Source organism: Scomber scombrus, chromosome 3 (genome assembly GCF_963691925.1).
Source record: "Scomber scombrus chromosome 3, fScoSco1.1, whole genome shotgun sequence".
Taxonomy (NCBI): Eukaryota; Metazoa; Chordata; class Actinopteri; order Scombriformes; family Scombridae; genus Scomber; species Scomber scombrus.
In genome coordinates, this window is record NC_084972.1 from 29505551 (window position 1) to 29523256 (window position 17706).

The 17706-nt window shown below is 37.2% G+C and overlaps 1 protein-coding gene across 9 annotated transcripts in view; it reads left to right on the forward strand.

Moving 5' to 3' along the window:
* Window positions 1-17706, forward strand: part of slmapa (sarcolemma associated protein a) — a 79733-nt gene that overhangs the window by 44462 nt on the left and 17565 nt on the right. For 6 of the 9 annotated variants that reach the window (XM_062442633.1, XM_062442638.1, XM_062442686.1 and 3 more), the window contains 13 exons: window positions 867-903; window positions 5244-5306; window positions 6027-6122; window positions 6686-6757; window positions 6896-7036; window positions 7134-7271; window positions 7561-7729; window positions 8162-8212; window positions 11026-11172; window positions 12997-13059; window positions 15643-15702; window positions 15929-16003; window positions 17314-17394. In XM_062442633.1, coding sequence (XP_062298617.1) covers window positions 867-903; window positions 5244-5306; window positions 6027-6122; window positions 6686-6757; window positions 6896-7036; window positions 7134-7271; window positions 7561-7729; window positions 8162-8212; window positions 11026-11172; window positions 12997-13059; window positions 15643-15702; window positions 15929-16003; window positions 17314-17394 — 1193 coding nt within the window. The remainder of the gene's footprint in view (window positions 1-866; window positions 904-5243; window positions 5307-6026; window positions 6123-6685; window positions 6758-6895; window positions 7037-7133; window positions 7272-7560; window positions 7730-8161; window positions 8213-11025; window positions 11173-12996; window positions 13060-15642; window positions 15703-15928; window positions 16004-17313; window positions 17395-17706) is intronic. The other 3 variants (XM_062442655.1, XM_062442694.1, XM_062442646.1) reach the window with 2 other exon arrangements.

The window sequence follows — 17706 nt, forward strand, 5'->3', positions numbered from 1 at the left end:
TAAGCACATGAAGCAAAACATTATGGTCAAATCTGACTTACTACACCTTTAATCTACCAATAACTTGATTTTATGTTTTGTATGATCACTTTCTTCAGCATTCATAAAAATGAAATGAGATGCCTGAGTTGCAACAGCTTAATTAAATCCAACAGCAGTGAGTGACAGTGTGTGGGAGCTTTTTTCAAACACTTCTTCCTCAGCATTGAAATATGCTGTTAAGCTAAGCTGCACATTGTGACTGAAACTGAGACTTATTTGCAAACCACACGGTCAGGTTCACACGTGATCAGCAGCACAGTGACGTTCTGTGTTTAAACTCAGTTAAACTAAATAGCTCTAAAACATGAATGTATGAATTTGTTCATTGTTGTTTTTGAGTCATTGTCCTTTTTAATGTTTGGATGTCTTACCTTGCTTGTGAGTCATTTCGGATAAAAGCTTCTGCATGATGACAATGGATTTAATGGATGTAAATGTTTAGTTTTGATTGAATTTGTTCATTTTTGTGGCATTAGTCGGTGTATTTGAAGCTCCAGTTGAAACCGATATTGATGCAGGAATTTAAACAGTCTATTAATCAAGTGGCTAAAAGGGGAAAACATTTAACATTCACATGTATTCTAAAAGAAAGTCCTCAAACCAACGTAGAGCTGAAAAAGTCCAGGTCTGATTTTTTATTTTTTATTTTACATCAATTGTTGCACAAAACTGCCGAGATGTTAAAAGAGGTGAAAACAACAACAAAAAAAGATGTCACAAGAACACTTTCTTTCTTCTGTCACCGTGGTTACTCCGTGTGTCCTCCCTCCTTGCTTGTTTCCATGGTGACTAACAGTTTTTCTCTCTCTCTTTTCTTCTTTCAGTGTCATCCAGGCTCCGTTACCACTACCTGTAGACAAGGTAAGAATAAAAAAATGTGTTTTTGTGCTATTTTGTTCTGTCCTGTGTGTGCACATTGGTTCGTTTTAGTCTGTCTGTGTCTGTGTCTGTGTGTGTGTGTCTGTGTGTGCAACAACTACTTGTGTGAAACATCCAACACACACATAAACAGACAGAGTGGAGTAGTCAGCTGATGGAGGAATGCAGGGATTTCTGCCAGTTTCTGCTGCTGCAATACAGACGTCTTTGATCTGGTTCAGGGGGAAAGTTTTTTTTTCTTTTTTTCTCTCTTCCCAAAGTTCACTCTGAGTGCTTCGTGCCTTTCGGTGTCTTCAACACTATTGAAATGTTTGTTCACCAAAGTTTAAAATTAGTGACCCTGCAAAGATTTTTGGTTATTTGTCTGAACCTGGATTATAATGCTTGCAGCATCAGGAGATGTGAGGCTTCTCTGTAGGTTGAAATCTGGCCGCTTTGTTAGTCAGCAGAACCTACAGATATATAACATTTCAACGACACCACATAGCTTAATATATCATACTGTACACCTTTATAATATGATGATATACTGCACCGAACCAGGCTTTTTTAATGCTTCTGTGCCAGTGACAGCCTTGCCCCGAGACGTTATGTTTTCGGGTTGTCCTTCCCATTTTAATGAATGTGATATGTCAGGAAAGCCTTGAGGGAATTTCTTCAGACTTAACACAAACATCCACTTGGACTCAAGTAAGAACTGATTACATTTTGGTGGTCAAAGGTTAAAAGTGAAGCTCACAGATCGACCTCACAAAACACATTTTTTGGGCATGACTCAAGAATTTATACTCCAATTTATGGCAAAGTTTCACACAAATGTATAATAGGATAAAAATGATTAAGTGATGATGGTGAGTTTATATTCCAAAAGGTCGACTTCACCCTGACTTCTTAATATTCTTCATAAATACTTTTATTGGCTATTATTAAACACCATAACTCAGGAGCAGAAAGGGAGAGTGTGACGATATTTCACATTTGGTCAGATACTGAATTGATGACACTAACCTCGGGTGTCCACCTCGACAAGAATTTGTAGCTTCATTATTTTACTTTCCTAAGATGCCTGTATGAGTCCAGCTTCTTCAGTCCCTCTCCCTGGAGGACAGCCAGGACAGGCAGCTTCCTGTTCCTCCGGTAGTCCAACACAAGCTCATTGATTTAGCTGATATTGAGCTTCAGGTGTTTATCAGTGCACCATGTGACGAAGCGCTCTATCAGGGCTCTGTACTCCTCTTACAAATATTAAATGAATCTGGACAGATTAAACTGCAACTCAGCTGATTGTTGGAGGTTTACAAGTGTGAGGTGGTTTTTATTTCTCATGTTGTTAGGCTTGAGACAGACGGTAGTAGAGCATTTTCTGTAAGGGCTCCTCGATTGTTGAACGCACTTCCACTGGAAATCAAACAAGCTACCTCTGTGTCTTTCTCTCTTAAACTACAGATTTTTATAGGTTAGCTTTTAACTTAAGAGTTTTTTCTTACCTGAGCTTTTTATTATTCTTCATTATGTTAATTTAGTCATTTAATTTGTTTATATCTTGATTTTATTGTAATTATTTTGATATGTAAATGAACTCTGTATCTTTGTTTTTATTTTTGTGAAGCACTTTAACACGTTTTTTGAAAGGTGCTATGTAAAGATTATTATCATTATTATTATTATTATTATTATTATTATTATTATTATTTAAAACAACCGTAGGAGCTGCAGTTAGAGCTGCACAGACATCCCCTCTTTGTGAGTGCAGATATCATGACTGACATTTCTCTCCACTCTCCGTTTAGCTTTGATGCAACTGTTAAAAATATATAAACCCATTGGAGTTTTTGACCACTAGTAGCTCTGGGAAATAATAATGATTTTACATGTGTCTCCCAGTTTTGTTCGTATTATTGATGAATGTTTTGCATTACATGGATGCAAGATTTAAGATAGTCCAAATAAATCTGCTTTGCAAATGTTTAACAAGGAAGGAAATACATTCAGCAGGTTTGTTTAACCTCAATCAATCAATCATTTATTTATATATAGCCAAATCACAACAAAAGTAATTTCAAGGCACTTTACACACAGAGCAGGTCTAGACCGAACTCTCTAATTTAATTTAAAGAGACCCAACATTCCCACATGAGCAAGCACTTGGCGACAGCGGCGAGGAAAAACTCCCGTTTAACGAGAAGAAACCTCAAACAGAACCTGGCTCTATAAGTGGGCGGCCATCTGCCTTCACCAGTTGGGGTTGAGGGAGAGAGGAGAGAAAGGGAAAGGGAGAGAGGAGAGAGAGGCACAGTGACAAACATTAGAACAACATTGAATATAATTATAGCAGCAGTCGTGGGCTCAGGACATCCGCAAGGTCCAGAACATCTGAAGGATACACACAGTGGGTTTTGGGTGAGAAACCCAATTTTTAATAGAACATGTAAGGTACAGCTTAGCATCTGTATCATTCTTATTAACAAAAAGTGTATAGAGTATAGAACCATCCAATTTACGCTCTATTAGATATTTTACAGGCATTGCCATCCTTCCATTTATAGTGTATGTGTGTTATAGACCATAAACCACCTCATACTTAGACCTGCTCCAGGCCTTCCAGTGGACTGAGAGGAAGAATAGAGTAGGACAGGGCGATATCGGCAGAATCAAATATCATAATCATTTTGACCAAATACCTCGATATCAATATTTTGACAGTATTGTCGGGATGACTATCGGTGCATCCACAAAATATTCACGCAATGAGATAATGAGTAAGTGGATAAAGGCAGATACTAGAACAGTCTGTTCAGCTCAGAAAACATTACATTACATGTTTACTGTAATGCAGCCTTTAAAAGCAGGAAAAGAACAACACTTATCACCATATTACAATATTCAAAATCTAAGACGATATCTATAAAATATCACGATATCTATATAATATCGATTTATTGTCCAGCCCTAGAATGGAACTTAATTCACTCATAACACACAGCTGATAATTACACATACCAATACATGGCACACAATACTATACTATACTATACTATACTATACTATACTATACTATACTATACTATACTATACTATACTGTACTATGGCACTTTAAATTAACCCTGCTGTGTAAAACTCCACCATGTCATAACACAAACTCTTACTGTTGTTCAGTGTCACTCCAGACCAGACAGACCAGTGCCAGACTGTGAAGTACCGTACACTATCATGTTAGCTTCCTCGTCCTGTTCCCCATCTCCCTCCAACAACAGGCCTCAGTGTGAACTGTCTGAGGAATGTAGGCTGGGGCTGACTGTGTGAGTGTGTGGATTAGGTATTCCTCATTTTGTAGGGACTCGCCGCCCTCATGGGGATAAAAAGCAAGTCCCTTTAATCTAAATGTTTAATTTTAGGGTGCAGACTTGGTTTAAAGTTAAGGTTTATGGATAGTTTAGGGTTATATTAAAGTAAGGGTTAGGCATGTGATAGGTAAGGTTCGGATAAGTCTACAAGAAGTTAATGTAAGTCAATGTAATGTCCCCTAAAGTGATGAAAACACGACTAAGTGTGTGTGTGTGTGTGTGTGACAGGGAGGAGCTGTGATTAGATTTGAACCACTTCTCTAACATAATTAAGTGTCCTAAAGCAAGTTCCCTTACTCCTCCTAGGTCTCAGCGCACACACACACACACACACACACACACACACACACACACACACACACACACACACACACACACACACACACACACACACACACACACACACACACACACACACACACACAGAGGCTGTCACATTGGCTTAAGGTGGAAATGTACTGAATGCACAGAAAGAATGTGAGGGTCACTGGACAAGATTAGATGTCATGTAGTTTCACCACATTGTTCAGGTGTGAATATCTGGAGGCAGGACACGGTTAGCCAAACATAAAGACTGGAACCTTACTTAGAAAGATACACATCGTCTCTCCTTTTGTTTAATCCATACACAACCCGAAATGTAAATAAAAGTTTGTGGTTTTAGTGGAGTTAAATGTTTGAACTAGTGATTGATGTATGCTTGGGGCAGATGACCTCTGTGTAGGCCTCTGAATTTAGGGTAGTTTCTGATTAAACATACTTATACACTGCACTCGTGTGTTTTAAATGCACATAAATAGGTATTTTGGCTGGTGTATGTGTATGTGTGTGTGTGTGTGTGTATGTATATATACATGTACAGATTGTGCTTTTTGCCTTTTGTGTGTGTTTTTTTTCCATCTGTTTCAATTCAAACAGAAGGTCATTGAATTCTGTAAAACTGTCAATATGTGACCGTGTGTGTTTGTTTTATCTAGGTTGCAGCCAACACTCCCAGTATGTATTCTCAGGAACTGTTCCAGCTCTCCCAGTATCTACAGGTAACACACTGACACCTATTGGTCATTCTGCGCTACTACAATACAAAATAATGAGGCAGTAAATCTGTGAAGGCAGACAAAGTTGTTTTTTTATGAGGCAAATCAAAAAACCTTTACCACTGTAAACACTATCAGTGTCACCACAGAAACATGACTAATTAAACTGCACAAAGCATATAGCATCAATGAATTAAATGACAAAATATACCCCTAAAATGTAAAAAATAACATCTGTCAGATACATTCAAGGAGACGAAAACTCACAAAATGTCTATAGATATAGAAAAGTAAAGTGTCTGTGAAGTACAGAAAACATTTAAGTCGAAGTAAAAGGTAGAAATTATGTTTAAAAGAAGAGTCAGGTAATCTTTCTTGTGTTCTCCACACAGACAAAATTATGTGATCTCTGAAGTAACTCAATCTTTAAAGAGGCCTGAAATGAGTTTTCAAAGCAACGTGACTCAACTAATAGAGCTATGAGCAGCAGTTGTCACTAATTGACCTGTAATTAATATTAAATTAACTGCTGCACTATTTTCATATCAGTTTATGAAATGGTTTTCTCAAAACTTTGCCTTTTCCTCTACAGGAGAACACTTGTAGAATAAAAATCTGGTTTTCTTTACTGTAAATGATCCCATTGCTTTTGTTCCTACTCCTGATTTATTGTTCTGATTTGGGTCATTGATCACCTGCCTCGTTCCCCTCTCTCTCTGCCAGGAGGCCTTACACCGAGAGCAGATGTTGGAGCAGAAGTTAGCCACTCTGCAGCGTCTGTTAACCACCACTCAGGAGGCCTCAGAGAGCAGCTGGCAGGTAGGAAACACCTTCATCGTACTTAAACCCTGAACTGAAACACAAGAGGAGTGTCATCATACATCCTCTGGGGTGTTAATCAGGTGGATTTCCAGTTTTTCAGTTCAGCAGTCTCTTTTGTAATAGCACTAATGTGTGTGAAGTATAAAATTAAAGAAAATATATTAAAAATTAAGATAAAAGTGGTCATTTTGGGATTGGGAATTGTGTTTTTAGTGCATCTGTAAAGCAAACAAATATACATTATGTCAGTGCTAGTCCATTCAAAGATAACTAATCCATCAATTAATGTTGTTTTGATCATGCACACATATGAAACTGATTTCAAACTGCTTTTGTAATGGTTGTAATGTGGGTGATTAGAATAAACGTATACACATGTTGTATATTACATGCATGTGTATATTTCAATGAATAAGTAAAGTATTAGTTAAGATAAAAGTGGTCATTTTGGGAATGGGAATAATCCAATCTAATCCATCATCAGTAATCCATCAGGGAATGTTGTTTTGATCATGCACACATATGGAACTGATTTTAAACTGATTTTATTTCTCCATCAGGCTTTGATTGATGAAGACCGTTTGCTCTCCAGACTGGAGGTGATGGGGAGTCAGCTACAGGCTTACTCCAAGGTAACACACACGCACAGGGTTCGGTCAGACTATGTCATGATAAAAGAAAAAGAAAAAAAAAACTTTCTCCTGCAATAAGTGGACTGAAATTAGATCAAAAAATTTCATCCACTTCATCCTCCTCCTCTGCTCTCACAGTCTCAGACGGAGGAAGGGATTCGTAAGGAGCTCTTGGCTCTGCAGGAGGACAAACACAACTACGAGACGACGGCGAAGGAGTCCCTGAGGAGAGTCCTGCAGGAGAAGATCGAGGTGGTCAGGAAGCTGTCGGAGGTGGAGGTAGGATGCACTAATAACACAAACACATCAAATTTTTAAGGCGTAGTGCTGTTTTATTGGTGAAACCAAAACTTTTTTTCTTTCTGGTGCTCTGCAGCGCTCGCTCAGTAACACAGAGGACGAGTGCACCCATCTGAAGGAGATGTCTGAGAGGGGCCAGGACGAGCTGAGGGAGCTCGCCAACAAGTACAACGCTGCTGTCAACGAGATCAAAGAGCTCACTGACAAAATTAAGGTGCGTATGTGATACTACTCCAAATGAGACAGGATTTAACTTCCTGCATTAATACTTCATTTAATACTGAATATATTATTATATTATTATTATTATATATATATAATTTTGCAGATAGTTTGAAACAAAATAGTTCATATATAATCACTTAATAACTTTTCTCTTTCTGTTTCTTCTTTATTATCTTTCTTCTCTGTCTCACTTTCCTACTTCTTCTTCTTGTCCCTTTATCCACCTCCCAACCTCCCTCCCCTTTTCTCTCTCTTTTTCTCATCTGCTCCTGTTCCAGGCAGCAGAGGGCCGGCAGGAGGAGCTGACTCAGCGGGGAGCGACGGAGAAGAGAGAGATGGAACTGCGGATCGAGGAGATGGAGGAGAAGGAGCAGGTTCTCCAGGCTCGCATTGAGGCTCTGCAGGCCGACAACGACTTCACCAATGAGAGACTTGCCGCTCTGCAGGGTACACACACGCACAGATGCACACACACACAGACAGACAGACACACACACACAAACACACACACACACACACACAGCAAAATGCTCTCTCACACACACATACTAACACGCACAAAAACACATACACACACAGACACTCACACGCACAAACACACATACAGACACACATACACACACAGCAAAACACTCACACCGACACACAAACACACACACAGACACACACACACGCACACACGCACACAAAGCCCTTCCCTCACTTTTAACAAGCTAACATTTTACACCCTCCAAGCCAATCACTTTAACTTCCTGGTTAACACACATTACCATAGCAACCGGTAGCAGGTTTCGAACAGGTGTTTGACCAATGCGGCGGCTCGGCTGGGAACTTCTATCAGTCAACGCTTCTCTCTGCTGTTGTTGTTGTTGTTTACAGTGCGGTTAGAGCAGCTACAAGAGAAAAGCATTAAAGAAAACAACAGTCTGGGTGAGTCCACACGTCTCCGGTCTGCTCTGGGACACAACGTCCCGTCCTGCCGCTGTTTGTCTCTCCGTGGTGCTAACTTCACTTCTTCATCTTCCACTAATTATGCATGACAACTTCCTGCATGATGACCACATGATTCCCTGTTGCTCGCTGCCCTTTCTCGCTCTCTTTGTTCATCTGTCTCTCTGTTCATCAAGTCTGGCTCTTCTTCTTCTGTTTTGGTTTTTGTTTTATTGGTAGTTTGATGTCCGGCCTTCAGGTGTCCTCTGATCATATAGAGGGGGACACGTGATGTTGATTTTTACCTTCAGTTCAGAGTTTTTTTTCATAATTTCAGAATCCATAATAATTACATTTTTTACATCAGCCCTCAGTATGTTTAATAACACACATTTCTATCAATACTTTAATTCATTTTTTGATTTACATTCAGAAACCTCAACACAGTCACTCTGGCAACTGAGTATTACAACAAGTCTGCTACTGTTAGCAACATGAGTCATCGATCCACCTAAACAAAGGTGTCAAATTTAGGGAAAAACAAGAAATAATCATTCATTTTCATTTCATTTTAGGATTACAATTACAAACTTTATTTATATTCATACAATAGTGTGTTTTGGATCAGGTGTTTGTAGAATAAAAATAGGTTAAATAGATTAAAAACACAAATAAATATCTATAAATATTAACATAGAGCCCAACTAATAATGCAGTTTATCAATATTTGACATATGGGTTAAAATATATTGTTGGATATTTGTTAAACATAAACATGTAGCTTCAACAATAATTTTTGGCTAGTGCCTTTAAATGTATTACTAATATCATCAAAATATTTCAATAAGACACTTTGATCAATAATATAGTGCAGCAATGTGTCATTCAGCTAAAATGTGTATGGTGATAAAATGCAGGGAGATAGCAAGTAGTGCAGAGAGTGTGAAGAGATTGAGCCGATGTTGAGGCTGATTTGGATAAACTGTGCTTAATGTGCATAAGTATAATTATTAAACAGGTGTTGACATTAAAATGCAGCATCTTACAGTAGCATCACTAGCTGTAATTACATTAAAATGTTGGGTAATCCTGTGTAATGACACTCACTGCACACAGGTGTCTTGTTGAGGGACATTTGGACAGGACACCTGGCTGTACCATGAATGTTATTAAGAGAACCGGACTCCTTTCTCCAAGACGACATCCCATTCATTCCAGTTAAATATTCACCGGGTGCATTCGCTGACAACTCACACGTTTTTGGCCTCGTAGTGCATGAGGATTAAAATCATATCTGGTGCAGCTTGTTGAACATTTATTCAGTTTTTATTGACTTTTAATGGCTCAAATTGGGGAAACATGAGTTTAAAAGACACTATTAAAGGTGCTTTATGTAAGAATGTTAAAACATTTAGAAATTAACTAAAATGATCAAGAAAACAGATCTTAGTTTAAGTGAAAGACGTTTTATCTCGTAAGACCATTTTGTACCTTTTAAGAGTGCCAGTGAGTCACTGTAACGTCCGATATGAGAGGAGTTAGAAGTAACACTACCCAAAACTGTGTTCTGCCCTCAGTTAGTTAATGAATGCAACAGTAAACTCGACGATCGCTCAAACTCTTGGAAAGCGATCACCACTAGAGCCCGAAAGATACTGGATTTGCCGATACTGATATTAGTAAGTCAAAAATGTCCGATACCGATATATTGGCTGATAATCTTATAAAGAATATCTATAAACTTTTTTGTCTTAAACACTTGTGATAAAGATATGTAATGGAGGCATGATATTTTAGTTTAACAATAAACGCTGTGCTGAAACAGTAAGCTGCACTGGGAATTTAATAATTGTAAATAACTTAAAATTAAAAAAACACAGAACAAAAAAAGTTATTAACATATATATTAAACTTGAATTAAAGAAAAGGATAAGATACATACATAAAATACTGCCTGTGTAACTTATTTATCAGTGCATATCGGACAACATATGCACGATACTGATATATATGTAAAAAGGCTTTAATCACCACCACTACTTCCCGCTCCCAGCAGGAAGCCATATTCGGTAATAAAATAAAGAAGTGATAGAAATAGAAGTAAAACCAGAGTTAACAATGGCGTTGCTTTCCACTCCTGGAGAGTTTGTTTGTTACTTCCAGTTAGTTTAAAGTGTGGAGTATAAATTCAACAGGTGGCCAATTCTTACATAAGGCACCTTTTTAAAGCAGTTTATTTTATAACAATTGGATAAAGTCTTTCTAAACTCATGCATTTCCCCTAATTTCAGCTGTGGCCACTACACCAAATATATAAAAAAAAAAAAAAAAGCCCCCAGAATAAATACCAGGCAGTTACGAGGCTTCAAACATGTGACTCTTGAATGGCGGGATTGTTTCTGTTACCGCTGCGTGTGGCTGTTTCAGAGGAGACAGGTTGTCTCAGGAACATGGTGGCACTCTGTCGGGCCTGAACGGGGCTTGTTGGGCTTTCTGGATTAATCTGTGTTGTTTCCAATGGTTGCCAAAACTGTCCACCGCTTTGTTTTTATTTTTTTTTCTTCTTCTGGGGGGAAAAAGAGCTTTTCGGTCACTGATTGACTTCTGGTGATCGAATGACAACACTTTGAATATGAATGCTGGAGGTGACTGTCTCACTGCGCACTTTGCCACAGTAGCCACTTTGTGAAGGAACCTGCCATCCTTTGGACTCTCACACTGTTCTGAACATGTGTTTGGCTCGTAAACTTTAGACCAAATCGTGTATATATACATACATATATATATATATATCTGATGTGGTCACATGACAGATATCGACAATGTCTCCCACGGACCGGTAGAGGAGCCTGTCGAGGACAAACAGAGCCTGCAGAAACCTGAGAGCCAGGAGGATGACGAGGATGAGGAGGATACAGACACTGATGATGGTGCAGTTGGGGAAGATGAAGCTACTGATGGTAGTTGGTTTAATTATGCTTAAGAGCTTTACAGAATAAAAGAAATCAATGCAATAAAATACAGAACAATAATTAAAACAAGACACATTGAAAAAAACAGAATAACATTTTATGAGATGAATTAATATAATAGAATGATATGAAAATCAATTAAAATAAGGCAATAAAAGACAAAATACTTATTTTGTTTCTTAAACGTAATCCAACTTTAGTTTATAATTGCCTTTCTTCACTGAAATGTTGATCTTTTTCTCATAATCCTATCAAATATAGTAGTTTTTGAGAAAAGCTTAATTAGCTTTTGATCCAGATACATTATTCTTTTAATCTCAACGTTGTACCGTTTTAATCTCACACTTTGAATACACTTTTATGTATTAGTGGCAGTTTAATATGCTTTAGCCAACCATTTTATTATGGTTATGACATGACTTAGAGAGTGGGTTTTACTTTTATTTACAAGGATCAATTGTCTTAAATGGACTTCATATAAAAGTATAATGCCACTTGTCAGATGTGATTTTATTCTGATTATTGTCTTCTAGCCGTGATCAACAGGTTGAGCCTTAGATTTAAAAGTCCTGCTCCTTTTAATGCATACTGTAGATAATGTTGGAGCATTCAAGTTAACTTATGGTATTGTTGAATCCAGTTTAAAAAAATTTTTTAGGAGAGACTTTGAGACTTTTATTTTCCCTCACCTCTTGGGCGGAACAGATTTCCTGAATGTTTCAATTCTGACATCAGTATATATTTTGTAAAAACAGACAATCTCTCATGTTTTAGTTTGTGGAGAAACATTTATTTTTCCTTCCTGAATGATGAGACTTTCTCATGAAGTTGTTGTATAATCCAGTTAAAACTGTTGGGCTGATTATTTCCACATTTTGTTGGCAACATGTTGAACTTTATTGAGACATTTAATAGACTTATTGCTCCAGCTATCTGTCTGCTGTGTCCGCCTGTCTGCATCCTGTCTGTTGTTGGGCCCAGAACCACTGTATCTGTCTACAAAAGCCTTGCCTTGTATGGCTTTGATTTCTGCTCTGTCCGTTTGGATATCAGTCATCTCTCTGTCCATGTAGTTATCTATCTCTCTGTAACTCGTGAGCTCTGCCATGCTTTCTACCCGCCTGTATTTGTCTGTCATCTCTCTGTCATCGCTGTCTGTCCTCGAGCTCTTTTCTGTCTCGTCTTGAGAGCCGATACTGAATTGGAATAAGATCCAAATTTATATATATTTATAAAAAAAAAGAAAAAAAAAGAGAGTAATCATTAAGAAACCTCCTTTTTTGATTCTGCTCATCAGTTCCAGAAAACAACATTTGGCCCTGACGCACTTCTATGTACATAGTTGGCTACGCATGCATCAAAACATGTGTATATTGTTACATTACGACAGACCAAAACCAGCAATTACAACTAAAATATTACAATCAAGTGATTTCATGCTGGGAGGATGTCTGTCTAACATAATGAATCATTTGCTATAGTTTGATGTCAATAAACCTCAAAATCAGATAGAATGATTGAATCAGAGGAGGAAAAAAACAACAAATGAACATTGAACGCATACATGGAAATACAGAGTATATGTGCAGTTTTTTATTTAATCTCTTACCAAAAATAATCACAAAAATGACAACTGGCAGCTTCGATTTGCTTCAAATCAAAGATGTTTGCCTTCAACATGTTTTCTCTCCGTTCTCCAGTAATAACAAGAAAATGGAGCCAAGCTTTAATTTGATCGGCCACTGACGAGCAGAATCGATAAATACACTCTTATAGTCATCTTAGTAACGTCAGTCTTTGTGTTTCTATCAGACAACTGTCATGTTAACAGCGGAGGAGACTCGACTAGAATCCAACAGTTGATTGAGTGTCCGCGTGAGTACACACATCCCATTCCTGCTGTTCGCTGCTTCACATTCACACACACAGAGAAATATAAGTTTTCTTTCTTCTCATTATGTTACTGTGGAGACCCATTACTGCCAGGAAAAAAGGGGGAGGAAAAAGTAAGAATAAGAACAGATAGATGTAAAAACTATAAATGAGATAGTAAATATAAACTTTTGATCTTAAAAAAACCCCTAAAAAGACTATTATATATTTTAAATTACTTTCTCAAAATTCTGACTTTATATCCCAATTTTAAAAATCACAGAAATAAAAATAATTATTTTTATTTTTGATCAATCATAACATTTCTCAACCTGCTACCAGGAGAAAAACGGGGGGAAAGTAAGAATAAGATTGAATAAATGTAAAAATAATAAATGAAAAATAATAAATGAAAATAAAGATCCAATCCAACTTTATTTGTAAAGCACTTTAAAACATCCACAGTGGACCAAAGTGCTTTACAGAAGAATAAATACATTCTGACTTAATATTATTAAGTAATATATCATAATATCAATTCGGAAAATTCTGACTTAGTTTCATAATTTTATCTTGGTTAACATCATTAACCAAGATAAAATCACAAAAATCAAATCACAAAAAAAAAAAGATCTAATAATTTTTTACTCACCATGAGAATTTTTATTTTTGATTAATCGTAACATTTCTTAACTTCCATACTTATGTGACGCTCCAGAGGAACTTTGATTGATAGAGCGCTGCAGGTTGTGGTTCAATATCGTAATATAAGAACAATTAAAGGGGTTTAAATCTCCATGTAAAAGAACCACTTGGCTACATTCTCGTGAACGTTATATCTCAGGAACGCTTCCAAAGGAATTTCTTCAAATTTGGCTAAAACGTCCACTTGGACATCAGGATGAACTGATTAAAATGTGGTGGTCAAAGGTGAAAAACATGTCTTAGACCATAACTCAAGAATTCATACACTAATTATGATGAAGTTTCTCACAAATGTGGAACAAAGGGCATTATTCATATAAATGCAATGTAACACAACGTTCTTTACATTATAAAAAACAATGCTTTTACCCCTCCACCCTCCACTCATCTCTCCCCCGTCAGCAGTTTGCACCGGGAACTGTCTGGAAATTGTTAAAGTTGAAGGATCATCATCAGTAATCAGGACACTGTTTATGTAAATATAATGCTAGATAACTGCAGGGTACAGAAAGCCTTTTTGGGGGGAATTTGAGGGAACTGATCCTTTAAATAAAAAGACTTAATATTGAAAAGACAGAAAGTGTTGATAGTCTGACAGGTTTTTCTGGTGCTTTGGTCATTTCTGTGGTATAGTATAGCCATTTTCTGCAGGTGTATTGTGGTTCTCAGCTTCTGAAACATCACTCACACACACTCCTCTTTTCTTCTTCTGTACCAGATCTATATATGTTTTTCTTTTATCCATGTTACCTTAGTTGGTGTCCTTTCTTTGCTTCCTGTCCCCTCGGTTCGGGGTCATTTTTAGCTTCACAGCATTTCTAATAAACAATTTAAACTCAAATATTGTTATTATAGCTGCAGTTCAAGCATCTAGTCAGCGGAAACTTCCTTTTGATCGCCTACATTTCAGCTGATGTTGAACATTAATGACTTCTTCTTGTTTTTTTCCATCAGCTGACGGTGTTTCTGACAAGTGTTTCTGATAGGTTTTTTTTAACATTGCTGACATTTTCCTAATCCAGTCTGCTGGATGATTTTCTCTAGTAGTACTGCCAGTATTACAGTGGCATACACAACATATAAGAGTGTATTTGTTTAGATGGAGCAGGAGGCTTTCACTGAGACTGAGTTGAACAGAAGCTTGTAGATGATGTTGGAGCAGCTGATAACAGTGCAGCCCAGTATGTGTTTCATCTGGTTTAACTGGGCTGAATTTTGTTGAAAAGTTAAGTTTAGATTGCATGTGTTTGTTGTTGTTTTTTTCAACTTGCATCTCAATGACTTTATTTCAACTTTATAGAGGATTATACATATTTCTTCTTGGCTAAAGCAGCCCATATATGGCAAACAGTAGTAACATCCTTTATATACTGTGTGTTATATTGTTATTGTGTGGATATAAAGGTGAGGTGCCACTGCAGTGACGGTGGCTTGTTCACATCCTGGATTAGTCAGTATTTGACATGTATCTGATGCCGCTGCCAAGAGCAACTACAACCGCAAACAACTAACTTATTCTGTGTATAGTGGAAATCACAGTAGAGGTAGTGTTAACCAGATTAACAGGAAAGGTATTTTAACACAAAACTTGTTCGGCTACCTGCCACCAATTCAAACCAATCAAGACCCGATTCATCTGATCAACTTGAGTAGTTAGAGTGAAACATGTGTTCAGCCACTAATTCAGCTGATAGATGACTCTGAGTCAGTGTAAATGTTTGTTTGACTGCTGGTTTTGAATTAACAGGATGTTACGTTTGCAGATTGGACATTTGCAGAGGTTGAGACAGATTTCAATTGATCCAAGTTTAAATCCTTTAAACTTTACTCACTAATTCTTCTGTTTTTCTTTTTTTTCCTCCTTTTTTTTTGTCTGTGCAGCTGTCAAACAGCTGAAGGAAACTGTAAGTTCTTCAATCCACAAACTGGCCAACTTTGATGGTAAGAACTCAATTAACTCAATCAAGTACAAAGTACATTTTTAAGAATTTCCCTCTGTAGTCTGAGTCCTGAAGTAGTACATTTATATAAACAGTGAATGGACGGCTGATTTTTTAAAGTTTTAAGATAAAAAGCCGCCTTATCACATCAAATTAAGTTATGTTCTATCATCACTAAATGTGTTTGAACCCAAAATTAAGCCTTATGTGTGTGTTTGTGTCCATAGAAGTGATGGATGCTCATCTACAGAACAACCAGTCAGCAGAAGACGACATCCTGGCCAGCCCTGATCGACTCAAAGGTAGAGGACACACATAAACACACACAGATACACACGCACGCACACAGACTCCCGGCGCTAAATATAAACTAATTACAACTGATTGAAACCATGTGTTGAGTCTGTGATGTGTTCATAGTGGAAAATGGCAAACTGAAGGATGCCAACATGCTTTCTAACATCAGTAGATCTTGTTTCAGTAGATCTTAGCACAACATCCTGTGAGAAATGTTACATGTCATCTACATTATTTTTTATTATAAAATAACCACCAGAAACCTACTAACAATTATATTTTATGTCGGATATTTAATAAAACTACTTTACTAAAAAATTTTATATTTTTATTAAATGTTACAGAACACTCACGTCTGTCTAGGTTTCATAAAATTTGAAATCTTTTAGTTTTTAGTCTTTAGTCATTTAGGAAACAGTGACATTGACTGACTCCACAAAGGGCTAAACTGCTGACAAGTAGAAATCCTTCCGTAGTGACCTTTGACCTCAGCCGTCTGCCCTTTTTTGTTGTGAGAGGTTTGACTTTTTGCTGTCCTTTGGATTCTCTGTGGACGCACACAATGCTCAGACATACCAGCAGCCGTGTGTGGAGGCTTTAATGCAGCGCTCAAATACATTTTCTCTGGACACACACACATTTTTGTATTTCCATACCTTTTTGGACCAACTTATTGTGAGACTACACTGTGAAAAATGGACCAAATATTTTCACAGCCAAAGTCTGAAATTCAAATTGGATCCACACGTATAAATGTACGAGCGAGCACACACACAGCTTTATTTTTCTATTCTTGTGAATGGTCATCATTTATATATTTACATGTTTACCTGAATTCACCAAAATGGATGAATAAAGTATCCCTCCATCCCAATCCACCTTAATCCTTTAACCATCACCGTTACATGACTAACCCCAAACTTTACTATTCCCCTAATTAATAAAAGTCTTAACTCTCAAACAGTCTTGTGAAATAAGCACTGACAGTGTCCCCACAATGCAGAAATGTCCTCACTACGACGGGTTCAAACTTAAATTATTCCTCACTATGTGGGACACCAGCACAGTAACAGAGTGCTGCTGTGTCTGTTTCACCACCTCTAGTCTCCACTCATTCATTACAATAACTCCAGTTTTCTAAGCCTGGCTATTTTGTTATTGCTATTTTATTTTATTTTCATATTGTTTGCTATTACATATTGTTTATTTGTTACTGTAAACAAAGAAATTGGCCTACACATTCTGTCCCTGCCCAGCTGACCTTTGTGTGTGTGTTTTTGTGTGTGTGTGTGTGTGTGTGTGTGTGTGTGTATAGGGAATCAGATGGATGCCAAAGAGTCAGACATGTCAGACACGCTGAGTCCCAGCAAAGACCGCAGCAGTGACGACACGTCAGGTCAGTAAATCACAAACACATTTCTCAGTACAGTATTTAAGTCGTATTTATGTGATTGTATCCCTCCGTCAGGTTTTAATTAATCATGTTTTAATGTCAAGCTTTTTTAGTTTGATCTAATAATAATAATTCCTTTTTTTTTTACTGTGCTTTTCATTCATAGTGAAGCTCAAAGTGACTTTTCGTTCACTACTGTTAAAGTCTGATGTGTAGAGCATCTACGCAGCAATGAATCCATCATGAAATAGATTATAAATAAAACATATTTAAACTTATTTTCTTATTTTCAACACCGGCCTATGTTATGGTAAT